We start from the raw sequence: 19,144 nt of genomic DNA, 5'->3' as shown, positions 1-19,144 counted from the left end.
AATTCTTGCACACGAGTGTGCCGCCTTGCTTGCTCGCTGTTCCCCTTTCTGAGGACCGTCAGCATGGGTGTCAGTTTTCAGCATCGCTGGTGGTGGCATGTGCCAGGCTCTGCTGGGCCCTGCCGGCTCTGACGGCTCTGCTCCTCCCAAGGCCATCGAGAACTTTGCCCTCCTGGTGAAGCAGACGGCACAGATGCTGCAGACCTTCGGGACTGAGCTGGCGGAGACAGAGCTGCCCAACGACGTGCAGTCAACAAGCGTGGTGCTGTGTGCCCACACGGAGAAGAAGGGCAAAGCCAAGGTGAGCACCGCCCCTGGAGTGGGGTCTGTGTGCCGTGCCGGGGCCAGGCGGGGTGACCTGGTGCCGTTGGGCCAGCCTGGGGTCGTAAGGCTCTCCGGGCTCTCCAGACCTGCCCTCCCGCACCCTCGAGGGCCCGCAGGGCTCCTTCCAAAGGCATCAGAGGGCCCTGCTGTCCACGACAGTGGCCTCGGTGTGGACACCCAGGGCCCGCAGCACCCCAGAGGCCACACCAAGCCCGGCAGTGCGCTCTCCCTGCTCTGGACGGCATCTGGGCAGCTATCTTCTCTCTGCCTGGTCCTCTCGTCCGTGACTGTGGAGCTGGGCGCGGTTGGACCTCTTGTGCTCACCTTCTGGGGTGCAGGCAGCGTCACTCATGCTGCTGAGCTCCCCAGGGCTGGCTCTGGAGAAGGGCTGTCTGGGTGGTTGGCACACTGCCCACGAGGCAAGGCTGGCCGCCGGAGAGTGGCAGAAGAGCTGGTTTCTGGTTTCCTCCTCCCCTGTCCTGCCCTGCAGGCCACTGTAACCCTAGCTCAGCTGTCACAGGCAGGGGCAAAGCCCCTGGCCGCTGCCACTGTTCTCCCCACCGTGAAGTGGAAGTGGCCCCGGGCTGCCGCACTGCTGGCTTCGTTCTCTCCGCAGGAGGACCTGCAACTGGCGCTGAAGGAGGGGAATGGCATCCTGCAGAGCCTCAGGGAGCCGCTGGCGGAGAGCACGGCACGGGGCGTGAACCAGGACCAGCTGGACAGCCAGGCCACCGTGCAGAGGTGGGGCGGGACAGCTGCCCACGGAGATGAGAGGCCCTGAGGCCAGGGGATCCCGGCCATGCCCTGTGCGGGCCCAGCAGGGGTCCCTGGCACCCGGCCTCCAGGCTGCGCATCCAGCCAGGAGGAGCTGGGGGCTCGCGGGCCTTGCTCAGGAGTCTGTGGTTATGAGTGGGGTGCGCGGAGGGCCTGGTTATGAGTGGGGTGTGCGGAGGGCCTGGTTATGGGTGGGGTGTGCGTAGAGCCTGGTTATGGGTGGGTTGATGAGGGTCTGGTTATGAGTGGGTTGGTGAAGGTCTGGTTATGAGTGGGTTGGTGAAGGTCTGGTTATGAGTGGGTTGGTGAAGGTCTGGTTATGAGTGGGTTGGTGAAGGTCTGGTCATGAGTGGGTTGGTGAAGGTCTGGTTATGAGTGGGTTGATGAAGGTCTGGTTATGAGTGGGTTGGTGAGGGTCTGGTTATGAGTGGGTTGGTGAAGGTCTGGTTATGAGTGGGTTGGTGAGGGTCTGGTCATGAGTGGGTTGGTGAAGGTCTGGTTATGAGTGGGTTGGTGAGGGTCTGGTTATGAGTGGGTTGGTGAGGGTCTGGTTATGAGTGGGTTGATGAGGGTCTGGTTATGAGTGGGTTGATGAGGGTCTGGTTATGAGTGGGTTGATGAAGGTCTGGTTATGAGTGGGTTGGTGAAGGTCTGGTTATGAGTGGGTTGATGAAGGTCTGGTTATGAGTGGGTTGGTGAAGGTCTGGTTATGAGTGGGTTGGTGAAGGTCTGGTTATGAGTGGGTTGGTGAGGGTCTGGTTATGAGTGGGTTGGTGAAGGTCTGGTTATGAGTGGGTTGGTGAAGGTCTGGTTATGAGTGGGTTGGTGAAGGTCTGGTTATGAGTGGGTTGATGAAGGTCTGGTTATGAGTGGGTTGGTGAGGGTCTGGTTATGAGTGGGTTGGTGAAGGTCTATTTATGAGTGGGTTGGTGAAGGTCTGGTTATGAGTGGGTTGATGAGGGTCTGGTTATGAGTGGGTTGGTGAAGGTCTGGTTATGAGTGGGTTGGTGAAGATCTGGTTATGAGTGGGTTGATGAGGGTCTGGTTATGAGTGGGTTGGTGAAGGTCTGGTTATGAGTGGGTTGGTGAAGGTCTGGTTATGAGTGGGTTGGTGAGGGTCTGGTTATGAGTGGGTTGGTGAAGGTCTGGTTATGAGTGGGTTGGTGAGGGTCTGGTTATGAGTGGGTTGGTGAAGGTCTGGTTATGAGTGGGTTGGTGAAGGTCTGGTTATGAGTGGGTTGGTGAAGGTCTGGTTATGAGTGGGTTGATGAAGGTCTGGTTATGAGTGGGTTGGTGAGGGTCTGGTTATGAGTGGGTTGGTGAGGGTCTGGTTATGAGTGGGTTGGTGAAGGTCTGGTTATGAGTGGGTTGATGAGGGTCTGGTTATGAGTGGGTTGGTGAGGGTCTGGTTATGAGTGGGTTGGTGAGGGTCTGGTTATGAGTGGGTTGGTGAAGGTCTGGTTATGAGTGGGTTGGTGAGGGTCTGGTTATGAGTGGGTTGATGAGGGTCTGGTTATGAGTGGGTTGGTGAAGGTCTGGTTATGAGTGGGTTGGTGAAGGTCTGGTTATGAGTGGGTTGGTGAAGGTCTGGTTATGAGTGGGTTGGTGAAGGTGTGGTTATGAGTGGGTTGGTGAAGGTCTGGTTATGAGTGGGTTGGTGAGGGTCTGGTTATGAGTGGGTTGGTGAGGGTCTGGTCATGAGTGGGTTGATGAGGGTCTGGTTATGAGTGGGTTGGTGAAGGTCTGGTTATGAGTGGGTTGGTGAAGGTCTGGTTATGAGTGGGTTGGTGAGGGTCTGGTTATGAGTGGGTTGGTGAAGGTCTGGTTATGAGTGGGTTGATGAGGGTCTGGTTATGAGTGGGTTGGTGAGGGTCTGGTTATGAGTGGGTTGGTGAGGGTCTGGTCATGAGTGGGTTGGTGAAGGTCTGGTTATGAGTGGGTTGGTGAGGGTCTGGTTATGAGTGGGTTGATGAGGGTCTGGTTATGAGTGGGTTGGTGAAGGTCTGGTTATGAGTGGGTTGATGAGGGTCTGGTTATGAGTGGGTTGGTGAGGGTCTGGTTATGAGTGGGTTGGTGAAGGTCTGGTTATGAGTGGGTTGATGAGGGTCTGGTTATGAGTGGGTTGATGAGGGTCTGGTTATGAGTGGGTTGGTGAGGGTCTGGTTATGAGTGGGTTGGTGAGGGTCTGGTTATGAGTGGGTTGGTGAAGGTCTGGTTATGAGTGGGTTGATGAGGGTCTGGTTATGAGTGGGTTGGTGAAGGTCTGGTTATGAGTGGGTTGATGAGGGTCTGGTCATGAGTGGGTTGGTGAGGGTCTGGTTATGAGTGGGTTGGTGAGGGTCTGGTTATGAGTGGGTTGGTGAAGGTCTGGTTATGAGTGGGTTGGTGAAGGTGTGGTTATGAGTGGGTTGGTGAAGGTCTGGTTATGAGTGGGTTGGTGAGGGTCTGGTTATGAGTGGGTTGGTGAGGGTCTGGTCATGAGTGGGTTGATGAGGGTCTGGTTATGAGTGGGTTGGTGAAGGTCTGGTTATGAGTGGGTTGGTGAAGGTCTGGTTATGAGTGGGTTGGTGAGGGTCTGGTTATGAGTGGGTTGGTGAAGGTCTGGTTATGAGTGGGTTGATGAGGGTCTGGTTATGAGTGGGTTGGTGAGGGTCTGGTTATGAGTGGGTTGGTGAGGGTCTGGTCATGAGTGGGTTGGTGAAGGTCTGGTTATGAGTGGGTTGGTGAGGGTCTGGTTATGAGTGGGTTGATGAGGGTCTGGTTATGAGTGGGTTGGTGAAGGTCTGGTTATGAGTGGGTTGATGAGGGTCTGGTTATGAGTGGGTTGGTGAGGGTCTGGTTATGAGTGGGTTGGTGAAGGTCTGGTTATGAGTGGGTTGATGAGGGTCTGGTTATGAGTGGGTTGATGAGGGTCTGGTTATGAGTGGGTTGGTGAGGGTCTGGTTATGAGTGGGTTGGTGAGGGTCTGGTTATGAGTGGGTTGGTGAAGGTCTGGTTATGAGTGGGTTGATGAGGGTCTGGTTATGAGTGGGTTGGTGAAGGTCTGGTTATGAGTGGGTTGATGAGGGTCTGGTCATGAGTGGGTTGGTGAGGGTCTGGTTATGAGTGGGTTGATGAGGGTCTGGTCATGAGTGGGTTGGTGAAGGTCTGGTTATGAGTGGGTTGGTGAAGGTCTGGTTATGAGTGGGTTGGTGAAGGTCTGGTTATGAGTGGGTTGGTGAGGGTCTGGTTATGAGTGGGTTGGTGAAGGTCTGGTTATGAGTGGGTTGGTGAAGGTCTGGTTATGAGTGGGTTGGTGAGGGTCTGGTTATGAGTGGGTTGGTGAAGGTCTGGTTATGAGTGGGTTGGTGAGGGTCTGGTTATGAGTGGGTTGGTGAAGGTCTGGTTATGAGTGGGTTGGTGAAGGTCTGGTTATGAGTGGGTTGGTGAAGGTCTGGTTATTAGTGGGTTGGTGAAGGTCTGGTTATGAGTGGGTTGGTGAGGGTCTGGTTATGAGTGGGTTGGTGAAGGTCTGGTTATGAGTGGGTTGGTGAAGGTCTGGTTATGAGTGGGTTGGTGAGGGTCTGGTTATGAGTGGGTTGGTGAAGGTCTGGTTATGAGTGGGTTGGTGAGGGTCTGGTTATGAGTGGGTTGATGAAGGTCTGGTTATGAGTGGGTTGATGAGGGTCTGCTCATGAGTGGGTTGGTGAAGGTCTGGTCATGAGTGGGTTGATGAAGGTCTCGTTATGAGTGGGTTGGTGAAGGTCTGGTTATGAGTGGGTTGGTGAAGGTCTGGTCATGAGTGGGTTGATGAAGGTCTCGTTATGAGTGGGTTGGTGAAGGTCTGGTCATGAGTGGGTTGATGAAGGTCTGGTTATGAGTGGGTTGATGAGGGTCTGGTTATGAGTGGGTTGATGAAGGTCTCGTTATGAGTGGGTTGGTGAAGGTCTGGTTATGAGTGGGTTGGTGAAGGTCTGGTTATGAGTGGGTTGGTGAAGGTCTGGTTATGAGTGGGTTGGTGAAGGTCTGGTTATGAGTGGGTTGGTGAAGGTCTGGTTATGAGTGGGTTGATGAAGGTCTCGTTATGAGTGGGTTGGTGAAGGTCTGGTCATGAGTGGGTTGGTGAAGGTCTGGTCATGAGTGGGTTGATGAAGGTCTCGTTATGAGTGGGTTGGTGAAGGTCTGGTCATGAGTGGGTTGATGAAGGTCTGGTTATGAGTGGGTTGATGAGGGTCTGGTTATGAGTGGGTTGATGAGGGTCTGGTTATGAGTGGGTTGATGAAGGTCTCGTTATGAGTGGGTTGGTGAAGGTCTGGTTATGAGTGGGTTGGTGAAGGTCTGGTTATGAGTGGGTTGGTGAAGGTCTGGTTATGAGTGGGTTGGTGAAGGTCTGGTTATGAGTGGGTTGGTGAAGGTCTGGTTATGAGTGGGTTGGTGAGGGTCTGGTTATGAGTGGGTTGGTGAAGGTCTGGTTATGAGTGGGTTGGTGAAGGTCTGGTTATGAGTGGGTTGGTGAAGGTCTGGTTATGAGTGGGTTGGTGAAGGTCTGGTTATGAGTGGGTTGGTGAGGGTCTGGTTATGAGTGGGTTGGTGAAGGTCTGGTTATGAGTGGGTTGGTGAGGGTCTGGTTATGAGTGGGTTGGTGAAGGTCTGGTTATGAGTGGGTTGGTGAAGGTCTGGTTATGAGTGGGTTGGTGAAGGTCTGGTTATGAGTGGGTTGGTGAAGGTCTGGTTATGAGTGGGTTGGTGAAGGTCTGGTTATGAGTGGGTTGGTGAAGGTCTGGTTATGAGTGGGTTGATGAGGGTCTGGTCATGAGTGGGTTGGTGAAGGTCTGGTTATGAGTGGGTTGGTGAGGGTCTGGTTATGAGTGGGTTGGTGAAGGTCTGGTTATGAGTGGGTTGATGAGGGTCTGGTTATGAGTGGGTTGGTGAGGGTCTGGTTATGAGTGGGTTGGTGAAGGTCTGGTTATGAGTGGGTTGGTGAAGGTCTGGTTATGAGTGGGTTGATGAAGGTCTGGTTATGAGTGGGTTGGTGAAGGTCTGGTTATGAGTGGGTTGATGAGGGTCTGGTTATGAGTGGGTTGGTGAAGGTCTGGTTATGAGTGGGTTGGTGAGGGTCTGGTTATGAGTGGGTTGGTGAGGGTCTGGTTATGAGTGGGTTGATGAGGGTCTGGTTATGAGTGGGTTGGTGAAGGTCTGGTCATGAGTGGGTTGGTGAGGGTCTGGTTATGAGTGGGTTGGTGAGGGTCTGGTTATGAGTGGGTTGGTGAAGGTCTGGTTATGAGTGGGTTGATGAGGGTCTGGTTATGAGTGGGTTGGTGAAGGTCTGGTTATGAGTGGGTTGGTGAAGGTCTGGTTATGAGTGGGTTGGTGAAGGTCTGGTTATGAGTGGGTTGGTGAAGGTCTGGTTATGAGTGGGTTGGTGAGGGTCTGGTTATGAGTGGGTTGATGAGGGTCTGGTCATGAGTGGGTTGGTGAGGGTCTGGTTATGAGTGGGTTGGTGAGGGTCTGGTTATGAGTGGGTTGGTGAGGGTCTGGTTATGAGTGGGTTGGTGAAGGTCTGGTTATGAGTGGGTTGGTGAGGGTCTGGTTATGAGTGGGTTGGTGAAGGTCTGGTTATGAGTGGGTTGGTGAAGGTCTGGTTATGAGTGGGTTGGTGAAGGTCTGGTTATGAGTGGGTTGGTGAAGGTCTGGTTATGAGTGGGTTGGTGAAGGTCTGGTTATGAGTGGGTTGGTGAAGGTCTGGTTATGAGTGGGTTGGTGAAGGTCTGGTTATGAGTGGGTTGGTGAGGGTCTGGTTATGAGTGGGTTGGTGAAGGTCTGGTTATGAGTGGGTTGATGAAGGTCTGGTTATGAGTGGGTTGGTGAAGGTCTGGTTATGAGTGGGTTGGTGAAGGTCTGGTTATGAGTGGGTTGGTGAAGGTCTGGTTATGAGTGGGTTGGTGAGGGTCTGGTTATGAGTGGGTTGATGAGGGTCTGGTTATGAGTGGGTTGGTGAAGGTCTGGTTATGAGTGGGTTGATGAGGGTCTGGTCATGAGTGGGTTGGTGAAGGTCTGGTTATGAGTGGGTTGGTGAAGGTCTGGTTATGAGTGGGTTGGTGAAGGTCTGGTCATGAGTGGGTTGGTGAAGGTCTGGTTATGAGTGGGTTGGTGAAGGTCTGGTTATGAGTGGGTTGGTGAAGGTCTGGTTATGAGTGGGTTGATGAGGGTCTGGTTATGAGTGGGTTGGTGAAGGTCTGGTCATGAGTGGGTTGGTGAAGGTCTGGTTATGAGTGGGTTGATGAGGGTCTGGTCATGAGTGGGTTGGTGAAGGTCTGGTTATGAGTGGGTTGGTGAAGGTCTGGTTATGAGTGGGTTGGTGAGGGTCTGGTTATGAGTGGGTTGGTGAAGGTCTGGTTATGAGTGGGTTGGTGAGGGTCTGGTTATGAGTGGGTTGGTGAAGGTCTGGTTATGAGTGGGTTGATGAGGGTCTGGTTATGAGTGGGTTGGTGAATTCTGGTTATGGGTGGGTTGGTGAAGGTCTGGTTATGAGTGGGTTGGTGAAGGTCTGGTTATGAGTGGGTTGGTGAAGGTCTGGTTATGAGTGGGTTGATGAGGGTCTGGTTATGAGTGGGTTGGTGAATTCTGGTTATGGGTGGGTTGGTGAGGGTCTGGTTATGAGTGGGTTGGTGAAGGTCTGGTTATGAGTGGGTTGGTGAAGGTCTGGTTATGAGTGGGTTGGTGAAGGTCTGGTTATGAGTGGGTTGGTGAAGGTCTGGTTATGAGTGGGTTGGTGAGGGTCTGGTTATGAGTGGGTTGGTGAAGGTCTGGTTATGAGTGGGTTGGTGAGGGTCTGGTTATGAGTGGGTTGGTGAAGGTCTGGTTATGAGTGGGTTGGTGAGGGTCTGGTTATGAGTGGGTTGGTGAAGGTCTGGTTATGAGTGGGTTGGTGAAGGTCTGGTTATGAGTGGGTTGGTGAGGGTCTGGTTATGAGTGGGTTGGTGAAGGTCTGGTTATGAGTGGGTTGGTGAAGGTCTGGTTATGAGTGGGTTGATGAGGGTCTGGTTATGAGTGGGTTGGTGAATTCTGGTTATGGGTGGGTTGGTGAAGGTCTGGTTATGAGTGGGTTGGTGAAGGTCTGGTTATGAGTGGGTTGATGAGGGTCTGGTTATGAGTGGGTTGGTGAATTCTGGTTATGGGTGGGTTGGTGAAGGTCTGGTTATGAGTGGGTTGGTGAAGGTCTGGTTATGAGTGGGTTGGTGAGGGTCTGGTTATGAGTGGGTTGGTGAGGGTCTGGTTATGAGTGGGTTGGTGAAGGTCTGGTTATGAGTGGGTTGGTGAGGGTCTGGTTATGAGTGGGTTGGTGAAGGTCTGGTTATGAGTGGGTTGGTGAGGGTCTGGTTATGAGTGGGTTGGTGAAGGTCTGGTTATGAGTGGGTTGGTGAGGGTCTGGTTATGAGTGGGTTGGTGAAGGTCTGGTTATGAGTGGGTTGGTGAGGGTCTGGTTATGAGTGGGTTGGTGAGGGTCTGGTTATGAGTGGGTTGGTGAAGGTCTGGTTATGAGTGGGTTGGTGAGGGTCTGGTTATGAGTGGGTTGGTGAAGGTCTGGTTATGAGTGGGTTGGTGAGGGTCTGGTTATGAGTGGGTTGGTGAAGGTCTGGTTATGAGTGGGTTGGTGAAGGTCTGGTTATGAGTGGGTTGGTGAAGGTCTGGTTATGAGTGGGTTGGTGAGGGTCTGGTTATGAGTGGGTTGGTGAAGGTCTGGTTATGTGTGGGTTGGTGAAGGTCTGGTTATGAGTGGGTTGGTGAGGGTCTGGTCATGAGTGGGTTGGTGAGGGTCTGGTTATGAGTGGGTTGATGAGGGTCTGGTTATGAGTGGGTTGGTGAAGGTCTGGTTATGAGTGGGTTGGTGAAGGTCTGGTTATGAGTGGGTTGATGAAGGTCTGGTTATGAGTGGGTTGGTGAGGGTCTGGTCATGAGTGTGTTGGTGAGGGTCTGGTTATGAGTGGGTTGGTGAAGGTCTGGTTATGAGTGGGTTGGTGAGGGTCTGGTCATGAGTGGGTTGATGAGGGTCTGGTTATGAGTGGGTTGATGAGGGTCTGGTTATGAGTGGGTTGGTGAAGGTCTGGTTATGAGTGGGTTGATGAAGGTCTGGTTATGAGTGGGTTGGTGAAGGTCTGGTTATGAGTGGGTTGGTGAAGGTCTGGTTATGAGTGGGTTGGTGAGGGTCTGGTCATGAGTGGGTTGGTGAGGGTCTGGTTATGAGTGGGTTGGTGAAGGTCTGGTTATGAGTGGGTTGGTGAGGGTCTGGTCATGAGTGGGTTGATGAGGGTCTGGTCATGAGTGGGTTGATGAGGGTCTGGTTATGAGTGGGTTGGTGAAGGTCTGGTTATGAGTGGGTTGATGAGGGTCTGGTTATGAGTGGGTTGGTGAGGGTCTGGTTATGAGTGGGTTGGTGAGGGTCTGGTTATGAGTGGGTTGGTGAAGGTCTGGTTATGAGTGGGTTGGTGAGGGTCTGGTTATGAGTGGGTTGGTGAAGGTCTGGTTATGAGTGGGTTGGTGAAGGTCTGGTTATGAGTGGGTTGATGAGGGTCTGGTTATGAGTGGGTTGATGAGGGTCTGGTTATGAGTGGGTTGGTGAGGGTCTGTTATGAGTGGGTTGGTGAAGGTCTGGTTATGAGTGGGTTGATGAGGGTCTGGTTATGAGTGGGTTGATGAGGGTCTGGTTATGAGTGGGTTGGTGAGGGTCTGGTTATGAGTGGGTTGATGAAGGTCTGGTTATGAGTGGGTTGGTGAGGGTCTGGTTATGAGTGGGTTGGTGAAGGTCTGGTTATGAGTGGGTTGGTGAAGGTCTGGTTATGAGTGGGTTGGTGAAGGTCTGGTCATGAGTGGGTTGGTGAGGGTCTGGTTATGAGTGGGTTGGTGAGGGTCTGGTTATGAGTGGGTTGGTGAAGGTCTGGTTATGAGTGGGTTGGTGAGGGTCTGGTTATGAGTGGGTTGGTGAAGGTCTGGTCATGAGTGGGTTGGTGAGGGTCTGGTTATGAGTGGGTTGGTGAGGGTCTGGTTATGAGTGGGTTGATGAAGGTCTGGTTATGAGTGGGTTGGTGAGGGTCTGGTTATGAGTGGGTTGGTGAGGGTCTGGTTATGAGTGGGTTGGTGAAGGTCTGGTTATGAGTGGGTTGGTGAGGGTCTGGTTATGAGTGGGTTGATGAAGGTCTGGTTATGAGTGGGTTGATGAGGGTCTGGTCATGAGTGGGTTGGTGAGGGTCTGGTTATGAGTGGGTTGGTGAGGGTCTGGTCATGAGTGGGTTGGTGAAGGTCTGGTTATGAGTGGGTTGGTGAAGGTCTGGTCATGAGTGGGTTGGTGAAGGTCTGGTTATGAGTGGGTTGGTGAGGGTCTGGTTATGAGTGGGTTGGTGAAGGTCTGGTTATGAGTGGGTTGGTGAAGGTCTGGTTATGAGTGGGTTGGTGAAGGTCTGGTCATGAGTGGGTTGGTGAGGGTCTGGTTATGAGTGGGTTGGTGAGGGTCTGGTTATGAGTGGGTTGGTGAAGGTCTGGTTATGAGTGGGTTGGTGAAGGTCTGGTTATGAGTGGGTTGGTGAAGGTCTGGTCATGAGTGGGTTGGTGAGGGTCTGGTTATGAGTGGGTTGGTGAAGGTCTGGTCATGAGTGGGTTGGTGAAGGTCTGGTTATGAGTGGGTTGGTGAAGGTCTGGTTATGAGTGGGTTGGTGAAGGTCTGGTTATGAGTGGGTTGATGAGGGTCTGGTTATGAGTGGGTTGGTGAGGGTCTGGTTATGAGTGGGTTGATGAGGGTCTGGTCATGAGTGGGTTGGTGAAGGTCTGGTTATGAGTGGGTTGGTGAGGGTCTGGTTATGAGTGGGTTGGTGAAGGTCTGGTTATGAGTGGGTTGGTGAAGGTCTGGTTATGAGTGGGTTGGTGAAGGTCTGGTTATGAGTGGGTTGGTGAAGGTCTGGTTATGAGTGGGTTGGTGAAGGTCTGGTTATGAGTGGGTTGGTGAGGGTCTGGTTATGAGTGGGTTGGTGAGGGTCTGGTTATGAGTGGGTTGGTGAAGGTCTGGTTATGAGTGGGTTGGTGAGGGTCTGGTTATGAGTGGGTTGGTGAAGGTCTGGTTATGAGTGGGTTGATGAGGGTCTGGTTATGAGTGGGTTGGTGAGGGTCTGGTTATGAGTGGGTTGATGAGGGTCTGGTTATGAGTGGGTTGGTGAAGGTCTGGTTATGAGTGGGTTGGTGAGGGTCTGGTTATGAGTGGGTTGGTGAGGGTCTGGTTATGAGTGGGTTGGTGAGGGTCTGGTTATGAGTGGGTTGGTGAGGGTCTGGTCATGAGTGGGTTGATGAGGGTCTGGTCATGAGTGGGTTGATGAGGGTCTGGTCATGAGTGGGTTGGTGAAGGTCTGGTTATGAGTGGGTTGATGAGGGTCTGGTTATGAGTGGGTTGGTGAGGGTCTGGTTATGAGTGGGTTGGTGAGGGTCTGGTTATGAGTGGGTTGGTGAAGGTCTGGTTATGAGTGGGTTGGTGAGGGTCTGGTTATGAGTGGGTTGGTGAAGGTCTGGTTATGAGTGGGTTGGTGAAGGTCTGGTTATGAGTGGGTTGGTGAGGGTCTGGTCATGAGTGGGTTGGTGAAGGTCTGGTTATGAGTGGGTTGGTGAGGGTCTGGTTATGAGTGGGTTGGTGAAGGTCTGGTTATGAGTGGGTTGGTGAGGGTCTGGTTATGAGTGGGTTGGTGAAGGTCTGGTTATGAGTGGGTTGGTGAAGGTCTGGTTATGAGTGGGTTGGTGAGGGTCTGGTTATGAGTGGGTTGGTGAGGGTCTGGTTATGAGTGGGTTGATGAGGGTCTGGTTATGAGTGGGTTGGTGAAGGTCTGGTTATGAGTGGGTTGGTGAGGGTCTGGTTATGAGTGGGTTGGTGAAGGTCTGGTTATGAGTGGGTTGGTGAAGGTCTGGTTATGAGTGGGTTGGTGAGGGTCTGGTCATGAGTGGGTTGGTGAAGGTCTGGTTATGAGTGGGTTGGTGAAGGTCTGGTTATGAGTGGGTTGGTGAAGGTCTGGTTATGAGTGGGTTGGTGAGGGTCTGGTTATGAGTGGGTTGGTGAAGGTCTGGTCATGAGTGGGTTGATGAGGGTCTGGTCATGAGTGGGTTGGTGAAGGTCTGGTTATGAGTGGGTTGGTGAAGGTCTGGTTATGAGTGGGTTGGTGAGGGTCTGGTTATGAGTGGGTTGGTGAAGGTCTGGTTATGAGTGGGTTGGTGAGGGTCTGGTTATGAGTGGGTTGATGAGGGTCTGGTTATGAGTGGGTTGATGAGGGTCTGGTTATGAGTGGGTTGGTGAAGGTCTGGTTATGAGTGGGTTGGTGAAGGTCTGGTTATGAGTGGGTTGGTGAGGGTCTGGTTATGAGTGGGTTGGTGAAGGTCTGGTTATGAGTGGGTTGGTGAAGGTCTGGTTATGAGTGGGTTGGTGAAGGTCTGGTTATGAGTGGGTTGGTGAAGGTCTGGTTATGAGTGGGTTGGTGAGGGTCTGGTTATGAGTGGGTTGGTGAAGGTCTGGTTATGAGTGGGTTGGTGAGGGTCTGGTTATGAGTGGGTTGGTGAAGGTCTGGTTATGAGTGGGTTGGTGAGGGTCTGGTTATGAGTGGGTTGATGAGGGTCTGGTTATGAGTGGGTTGGTGAAGGTCTGGTTATGAGTGGGTTGATGAGGGTCTGGTTATGAGTGGGTTGGTGAAGGTCTGGTTATGAGTGGGTTGGTGAGGGTCTGGTTATGAGTGGGTTGGTGAAGGTCTGGTTATGAGTGGGTTGGTGAAGGTCTGGTTATGAGTGGGTTGGTGAGGGTCTGGTTATGAGTGGGTTGATGAGGGTCTGGTTATGAGTGGGTTGGTGAAGGTCTGGTTATGAGTGGGTTGGTGAAGGTCTGGTTATGAGTGGGTTGGTGAAGGTCTGGTTATGAGTGGGTTGGTGAAGGTCTGGTTATGAGTGGGTTGATGAGGGTCTGGTTATGAGTGGGTTGGTGAATTCTGGTTATGGGTGGGTTGGTGAAGGTCTGGTTATGAGTGGGTTGGTGATGGCCGGCCTTGTTTCCGGTGGGGTCTCTGAGGGCTGTCCAGGCAGGGTGTGTGTCTGTCTCCTTGGGTGTCCACCCTTCCTGCAGAGCACAGGACAGAGCACTGGCATTCAGGGTTAGGTGGTGCCAGGTGTGGGGGTGTCCACAGCCCCTGTGCCCACTCCTGCCCTCACCACACTCCAGGCCAGGGGGCCATCTCTCCCCGCGCCCACTCGAGAGCACAGGTCATGGAGCCTGCAGCGTCTTGCCCGTGATGGCCCGTCAGGCGTGGCCAGCTCACTTGCTTGGCCTCCAGTGGACTTCTCCACCCAGCCATACACAGAGCAGGCGTGTGCCTGGGGCCTGGGGCCGGGCGTGGGGTTGAGAGGTGCCCACCTGGGTGGGCGTCAGGAGGAAGAGGCTCACCGGCTCCATGGTGAGGACCTGACCAAGCGCCCCTAGTCTTGTCTGCCCTGCGGGACCAGCCTGAGCCTGGCCTGCAGGTGGAGAGGGTCTGGGAGTGTGCCTGCCCTGGGTGCGTGGACTGGCCAACCCCAGCTCCAGGCTCCCCACGGCAGCCTCTGCAGCTCCTCCGCCCCACCCAGGGCTGTGAGCCCCGTTTGCCAGCTCCACCTTCACAGAGGAACAAACGGTGTCTGTCCGTGGCACCGCTGCAGGAAGGGAGGCGTGGGGCTGGAGTTGGTCCTTTGTATCCGTCCCCCACCCCTGCTCACCCTGGGAGTGAGGTTCTTTGTGGCTGGTGGCGGTGAGTCCTGCACCGCCCCAGGCGCCGGCCGGCGCTGGCCGAGGACTGACGGCATGACTCTCCCAGGCTCCTGGCCCAGCTGAATGAGACGGAGGCTGCCTTTGATGCGTTCTGGGAGAAGCATCAGCAGAAGCTGGAGCAGTGCCTGCAGCTGCGGCATTTTGAACAGGGTTTCCGGGAGGTGAGTGGTGGCCCAGGGGTGAGGGCGGGGGGTGAACTCTGGACTGCCGCTGTCCCTCAGCTCTTCAGCTCGAGGCTACCACCCGACCCCTGAGCCAAGCCCCACTTCCCCTTTTCTGGAGGTTCATTGGAGGTAAGGGTCTCAGGTCCTTTTGTGCCTGGGCTGGCTTTGGACCTTGATCCTCAGAGCTCAGCCTCCGGAGTAGCTGGGATGACAGGCAGAGCCACCACACCCACCTCTTTCCATTTTCTTGAAACATGTTTTCATAGAGCCAAGTTTGTTTTTGTTTTTGTTTTTTTAATGATTCGCATTGGCCAGTTTTCTGTTTACCCATCACAAGTCCTGGATCCTGAATAAACTTCCCCTAGACTTTACCCCTCTGTTTTCATACTGAAGTCACTGACACAGGTGGGTTAATTTGTAAGATGGGAGGACACAGCCCAGCTTCCTCCAGCTGCACCAGGCCCTTTCCAGCCTTGCCCAGCCTCCTGTGGGCGCGCCTGTCACAGGCTGCCGGGGAGGTAAAGTCTTCCCACTTCCTCAAAAAAACAAAATTGAGCTGCTCTGACTCCTTTGTCCTTCGGCAGTTTCAAGCGACTTGTCTTCATCGCAGTGAAGCTTTGCTGGAGGGTTTTACAGGGATTGGCTGATGTGTTCATGAAATCTCCACACATCCACTAGTCCACATGGCATGGCGTGGCCGGGGTCCTGTGGACATACACACATCCACCAGTCTGCATGGCATGGCGTGGCCAGCGTGCTATGGACATACATCACCAGTCCACATGGCATGGCTGGGATCCTGTAGACATACACACGTCCACCAGTCCACGTGGTGTGGCCGAGGTCCTGTGGACAGACACACATCCACCAGTCCGCATGGCATGGCGTGGCCAGCATGCTACGGACATACATCCACCAGTCCACATGGCATGGCTGGGATCCTGTAGACATACACACGTCTACCAGTCCACGTGGTGTGGCCGAGGTCCTGTGGAAATATACACGTCCACCAGTCTGCATGGCATGGCGTGGCCGGGGTACTATGGACATACATCCACCAGTCCACATGGCGTGGCTGGGATCCTGTGGACATACACACGTCCACCAGTCCATGTGGTGTGGCCGAGGTCCTGTGGACAGACACATCCACCAGTCCGCATGGCATGGCGTGGCTGGGGTCCTGTGGACATACACACGTCCACCAGTCCGTGTGGCGTGGCTGGGATCCTGTGGACATACACACGTCCACCAGTCTGCATGGCTTGGCGTGGCCAGCGTCCTATGGACATACATCTACCAGTCCACATGGCATGACTGGGATCCTGTAGACATACACACGTCTACCAGTCCACGTGGTGTGGCCGAGGTCCTGTGGACAGACACACATCCACCAGTCCGTGTGGCATGGCTGGGATCCTATAGACATACACACGTCCACCAGTCCACATGGTGTGGCCGAGGTCCTGTGGAAATATACACGTCCACCAGTCCGCATGGCATGGCGTGGCCGGGGTCCTATGGACATACATCCACTAGTCCACATGGCATGGCTGGGATCCTGTAGACATACACACGTCCACCAGTCCACGTGGTGTGGCCGAGGTCCTGTGGAAATATACACATCCACCAGTCTGCATGGCATGGCGTGGCCGGGGTCCTATGGACATACATCCACTAGTCCACATGGCATGGCTGGGATCCTGTAGACATACACACGTCCACCAGTCTGCATGGCATGGCGTGGCCGGGGTCCTATGGACATACATCCACTAGTCCACATGGCATGGCTGGGATCCTGTAGATATACACACGTCCACCAGTCCACGTGGTGTGGCCGAGGTCCTATGGAAATATACACATCCACCAGTCCACATGGCATGGCGTGGCCGGGGTCCTGTGGACATACACACGTCCACCAGTCCATGTGGTGTGGCTGGGGTCCTGTGGACATACACACGTCCACCAGTCCGTGTGGCGTGGCTGGGATCCTGTGGACATACACACGTCCATCAGTCTGCATGGTTTGGCGTGGCCAGCGTCCTATGGACATACATCTACCAGTCCACATGGCATGGCTGGGATCCTGTAGACATACACACGTCTACCAGTCCACGTGGTGTGGCCGAGGTCCTGTGGAAATATACACACCCACCAGTCCACATGGCATGGCGTGGCCAGGGTCCTGTGGACATACATCCACCAGTCCACATGGCGTGGCTGGGATCCTGTAGACATACACACGTCCACCAGTCCACGTGGTGTGGCCGAGGTCCTGTGGAAATATACACACCCACCAGTCCACATGGCATGGCGTGGCCAGGGTCCTGTGGACATACATCCACCAGTCCACATGGCGTAGCTGGGATCCTGTAGACATACACACGTCCACCAGTCCTTGTGGTGTGGCCGAGGTCCTGTGGACAGACACACATCCACCAGTCCGCATGGCATGGCGTGGCCGGGGTCCTGTGGACATACACATGTTTGTTTCACGTGTTGTGAAGTTTTCAGTGAATGGGTAAAGCAGGTCTCATTTGACTTACGTTAAGTATCCCATTTTTGGTGTGTGTGCCGGGACTGGGGCTTGAACTCGAGTCCTCACACTGACCAGGCTTGGTTGTTGAAAGCTGGCCTCTTATCCTGTGAGCCACGCCATTCCCAGCTTTCTGCTGTTTAGAGACGAGTCTTGTAGACATTTCTTCCTGAGCTGACTTCACACCTTGGTCGTCTGTTAGATCTCAGCCTCCTGAGTAGCTGGCATCACAGATGTGAACCCTGGACCCAGCTAAGAATCCGATTTTTTAAAAGAATCTAAGTGGTGTGTTTGTAGCTTTCATCCATGTATCTGTTGCTATAGGGAGAAGTAAATTAACGCCTGCACCTTTATGCAGTCTCCCGGAACCTCACTGAGCACGTTTATCCTCGTATTTTCTGGGGTTTTCCACATCAAAAGGGCCGGTTGATTTCTCGCGTCTTTCTTTCTTTCCCTGTAACCACCATGGCGGCAGTTGCCCCATTTGAACACCGGTGCTGGCAGGGGCACCCTCGTCTCCCCAACTCGGGCAGTCTTCTGCCATTGAGCAGTAGGGACAGCAAGGCGGTTGTCTGTTTGTTTGGCAGTGCTGGGGTTTGAACTCGGGGCGTCCTGTTTGCCGGGCAGGCGCTCTACCGTTGAGCCACACCTCCAGGCCTGTCACGGGATTTTGGTAGGTGATTTTGTAAATCAACCTTGGCAGTTTTTCTCCAGGATCATTTCCCCAGGAGATGGTAAATCCTAAGGGGTTGTTTACTTTGAGCAGATGCCTTTTCCGCATGGATCGAGGTAATGGTGACTTTTCTATTTGGATTTGCTGCTGTGGCAAGTGATACTGATGGGCTCTCGCAGTCCGAGCCAGCCTTGTGTCTCTGAACTAGCGAAGCCATGGTGTGTAGTTGTACACGTTGCTTGGTTCTACTTGATGATGGTTTGCTAGCCATTTCTTCTGTGCTGCGTCCAGGGGGATGCTGGCCTGTAGTTTTCTCCTTTCTTTAAAACTGTCTTTTCCTGGCTTTGTCAAGGCGATGAGTGGTGGTCCCTCCTGGAGTCTGCCCACCTGGTTCTGCATGGGAGACGCCAGGAGAGCCCCCAGTGGAGGGATTCTTAAGTACAAATACAGCCTCTCTGGCAGCTCTAGGGCTGCTGGAATTGCCAGAGGTGGCAGTGCCCTTGGCAGAGCCGGTCCTGGGAAGCGGTGGGAGCTCGGTGTCCGTCTCCCTTCAGGCTGGCCTTGTCTTTTCTCTCCCCCCGGCTGCAGTGCTTGTTCTGGTCTCACTGTGGACTCTGGTGACTCTGTCTCGCGGTGGACTCTGGTGACTCTGTCTCGCTGTGGACTCTGGTAACTCTGTCTCACTGTGGACTCTGGTGGCTGTGTCTCGCTGTGGACTCTGGTAACTCTGTCTCACTGTGGACTCTGGTGGCTGTGTCTCGCTGTGGACTCTGGTGGCTGTGTCTCGCTGTGGACTCTGGTGGCTGTGTCTCGCTGTGGAATCTGGTGGCTGTGTCTCGCTGTGGACTCTGGTGGCTGTGTCTCGCGGTGGACTCTGGTGGCTGTGTCTCGCGGTGGACTCTGGTGGCTCTGTCTCGCGGTGGACTCTGGTGGTTGTGTCTCGCGGTGGACTCTGGTGGCTGTGTCTCGCTGTGGACTCTGGTGACTCTGTCTCACTGTGGACTCTGGTGGTTGTGTCTCGCGGTGGACTCTGGTGACTCTGTCTCACTGTGGAATCTGGTGGCTGTGTCTCGCTGTGGACTCTGGTGACTCTGTCTCGCTGTGGACTCTGGTGGCTGTGTCTCGCTGTGGACTCTGGTGGCTGTGTCTCGCTGTGAACTCTGGTGGCTGTGTCTCGCTGTGCAATCTGGTGGCTGTGTCTCGCTGTGGACTCTGGTGGCTGTGTCTCGCTGTGGACTCTGGTGACTCTGTCTCGCGGTGGACTCTGGTGGCTGTGTCTCGCTGTGGACTCTGGTAACTCTGTCTCGCTGTGGACTCTGGTGGCTGTGTCTCGCGGTGGACTCTGGTGGCTGTGTCTCGCGGTGGACTCTGGTGGCTGTGTCTCGCTGTGGACTCTGGTGGCTGTGTCTCGCTGTGGACTCTGGTGGCTGTGTCTCGCTGTGGACTCTGGTGGCTGTGTCTCGCGGTGGACTCTGGTGGCTGTGTCTCGCGGTGGACTCTGGTGGCTCTGTCTCGCGGTGGACTCTGGTGGTTGTGTCTCGCGGTGGACTCTGGTGGCTGTGTCTCGCTGTGGACTCTGGTGACTCTGTCTCGCTGTGGACTCTGGTGGCTGTGTCTCGCTGTGGACTCTGGTGGCTGTGTCTCGCTGTGGACTCGTGGCTGTGTCTCGCTGTGCAATCTGGTGGCTGTGTCTCGCTGTGGACTCGTGGCTGTGTCTCGCTGTGCAATCTGGTGGCTGTGTCTCGCTGTGGACTCTGGTGGCTGTGTCTCGCGGTGGACTCTGGTGGCTGTGTCTCGCTGTGGACTCTGGTGGCTCTGTCTCGCGGTGGACTCTGGTGGCTGTGTCTCGCGGTGGACTCTGGTGACTCTGTCTCACTGTGGAC

General features: G+C 54.3%; 1 protein-coding gene across 5 annotated transcripts in view; it reads left to right on the top strand.

Annotated features, from left to right (window-relative positions):
• Mcf2l (MCF.2 cell line derived transforming sequence like) overlaps window positions 1–19,144 on the top strand; it is a 147,709-nt gene that overhangs the window by 54,940 nt on the left and 73,625 nt on the right. For all 5 annotated transcript variants that reach the window (XM_090341863.1, XM_090341864.1, XM_090341859.1 and 2 more), the window contains exons 7-9: window positions 152–301; window positions 941–1,065; window positions 13,938–14,052. In XM_090341863.1, coding sequence (XP_090197989.1) covers window positions 152–301; window positions 941–1,065; window positions 13,938–14,052 — 390 coding nt within the window. The remainder of the gene's footprint in view (window positions 1–151; window positions 302–940; window positions 1,066–13,937; window positions 14,053–19,144) is intronic.

This window comes from Megascapheus bottae, chromosome 11 (assembly GCF_031878675.1).
Source record: "Megascapheus bottae isolate mThoBot1 chromosome 11, mThoBot2.hap1, whole genome shotgun sequence".
NCBI lineage: Eukaryota > Metazoa > Chordata > Mammalia > Rodentia > Geomyidae > Megascapheus > Megascapheus bottae.
Note: the sequence above shows the minus strand (reverse complement) of the source record. Positions and strands in the feature narration are given on the sequence as shown.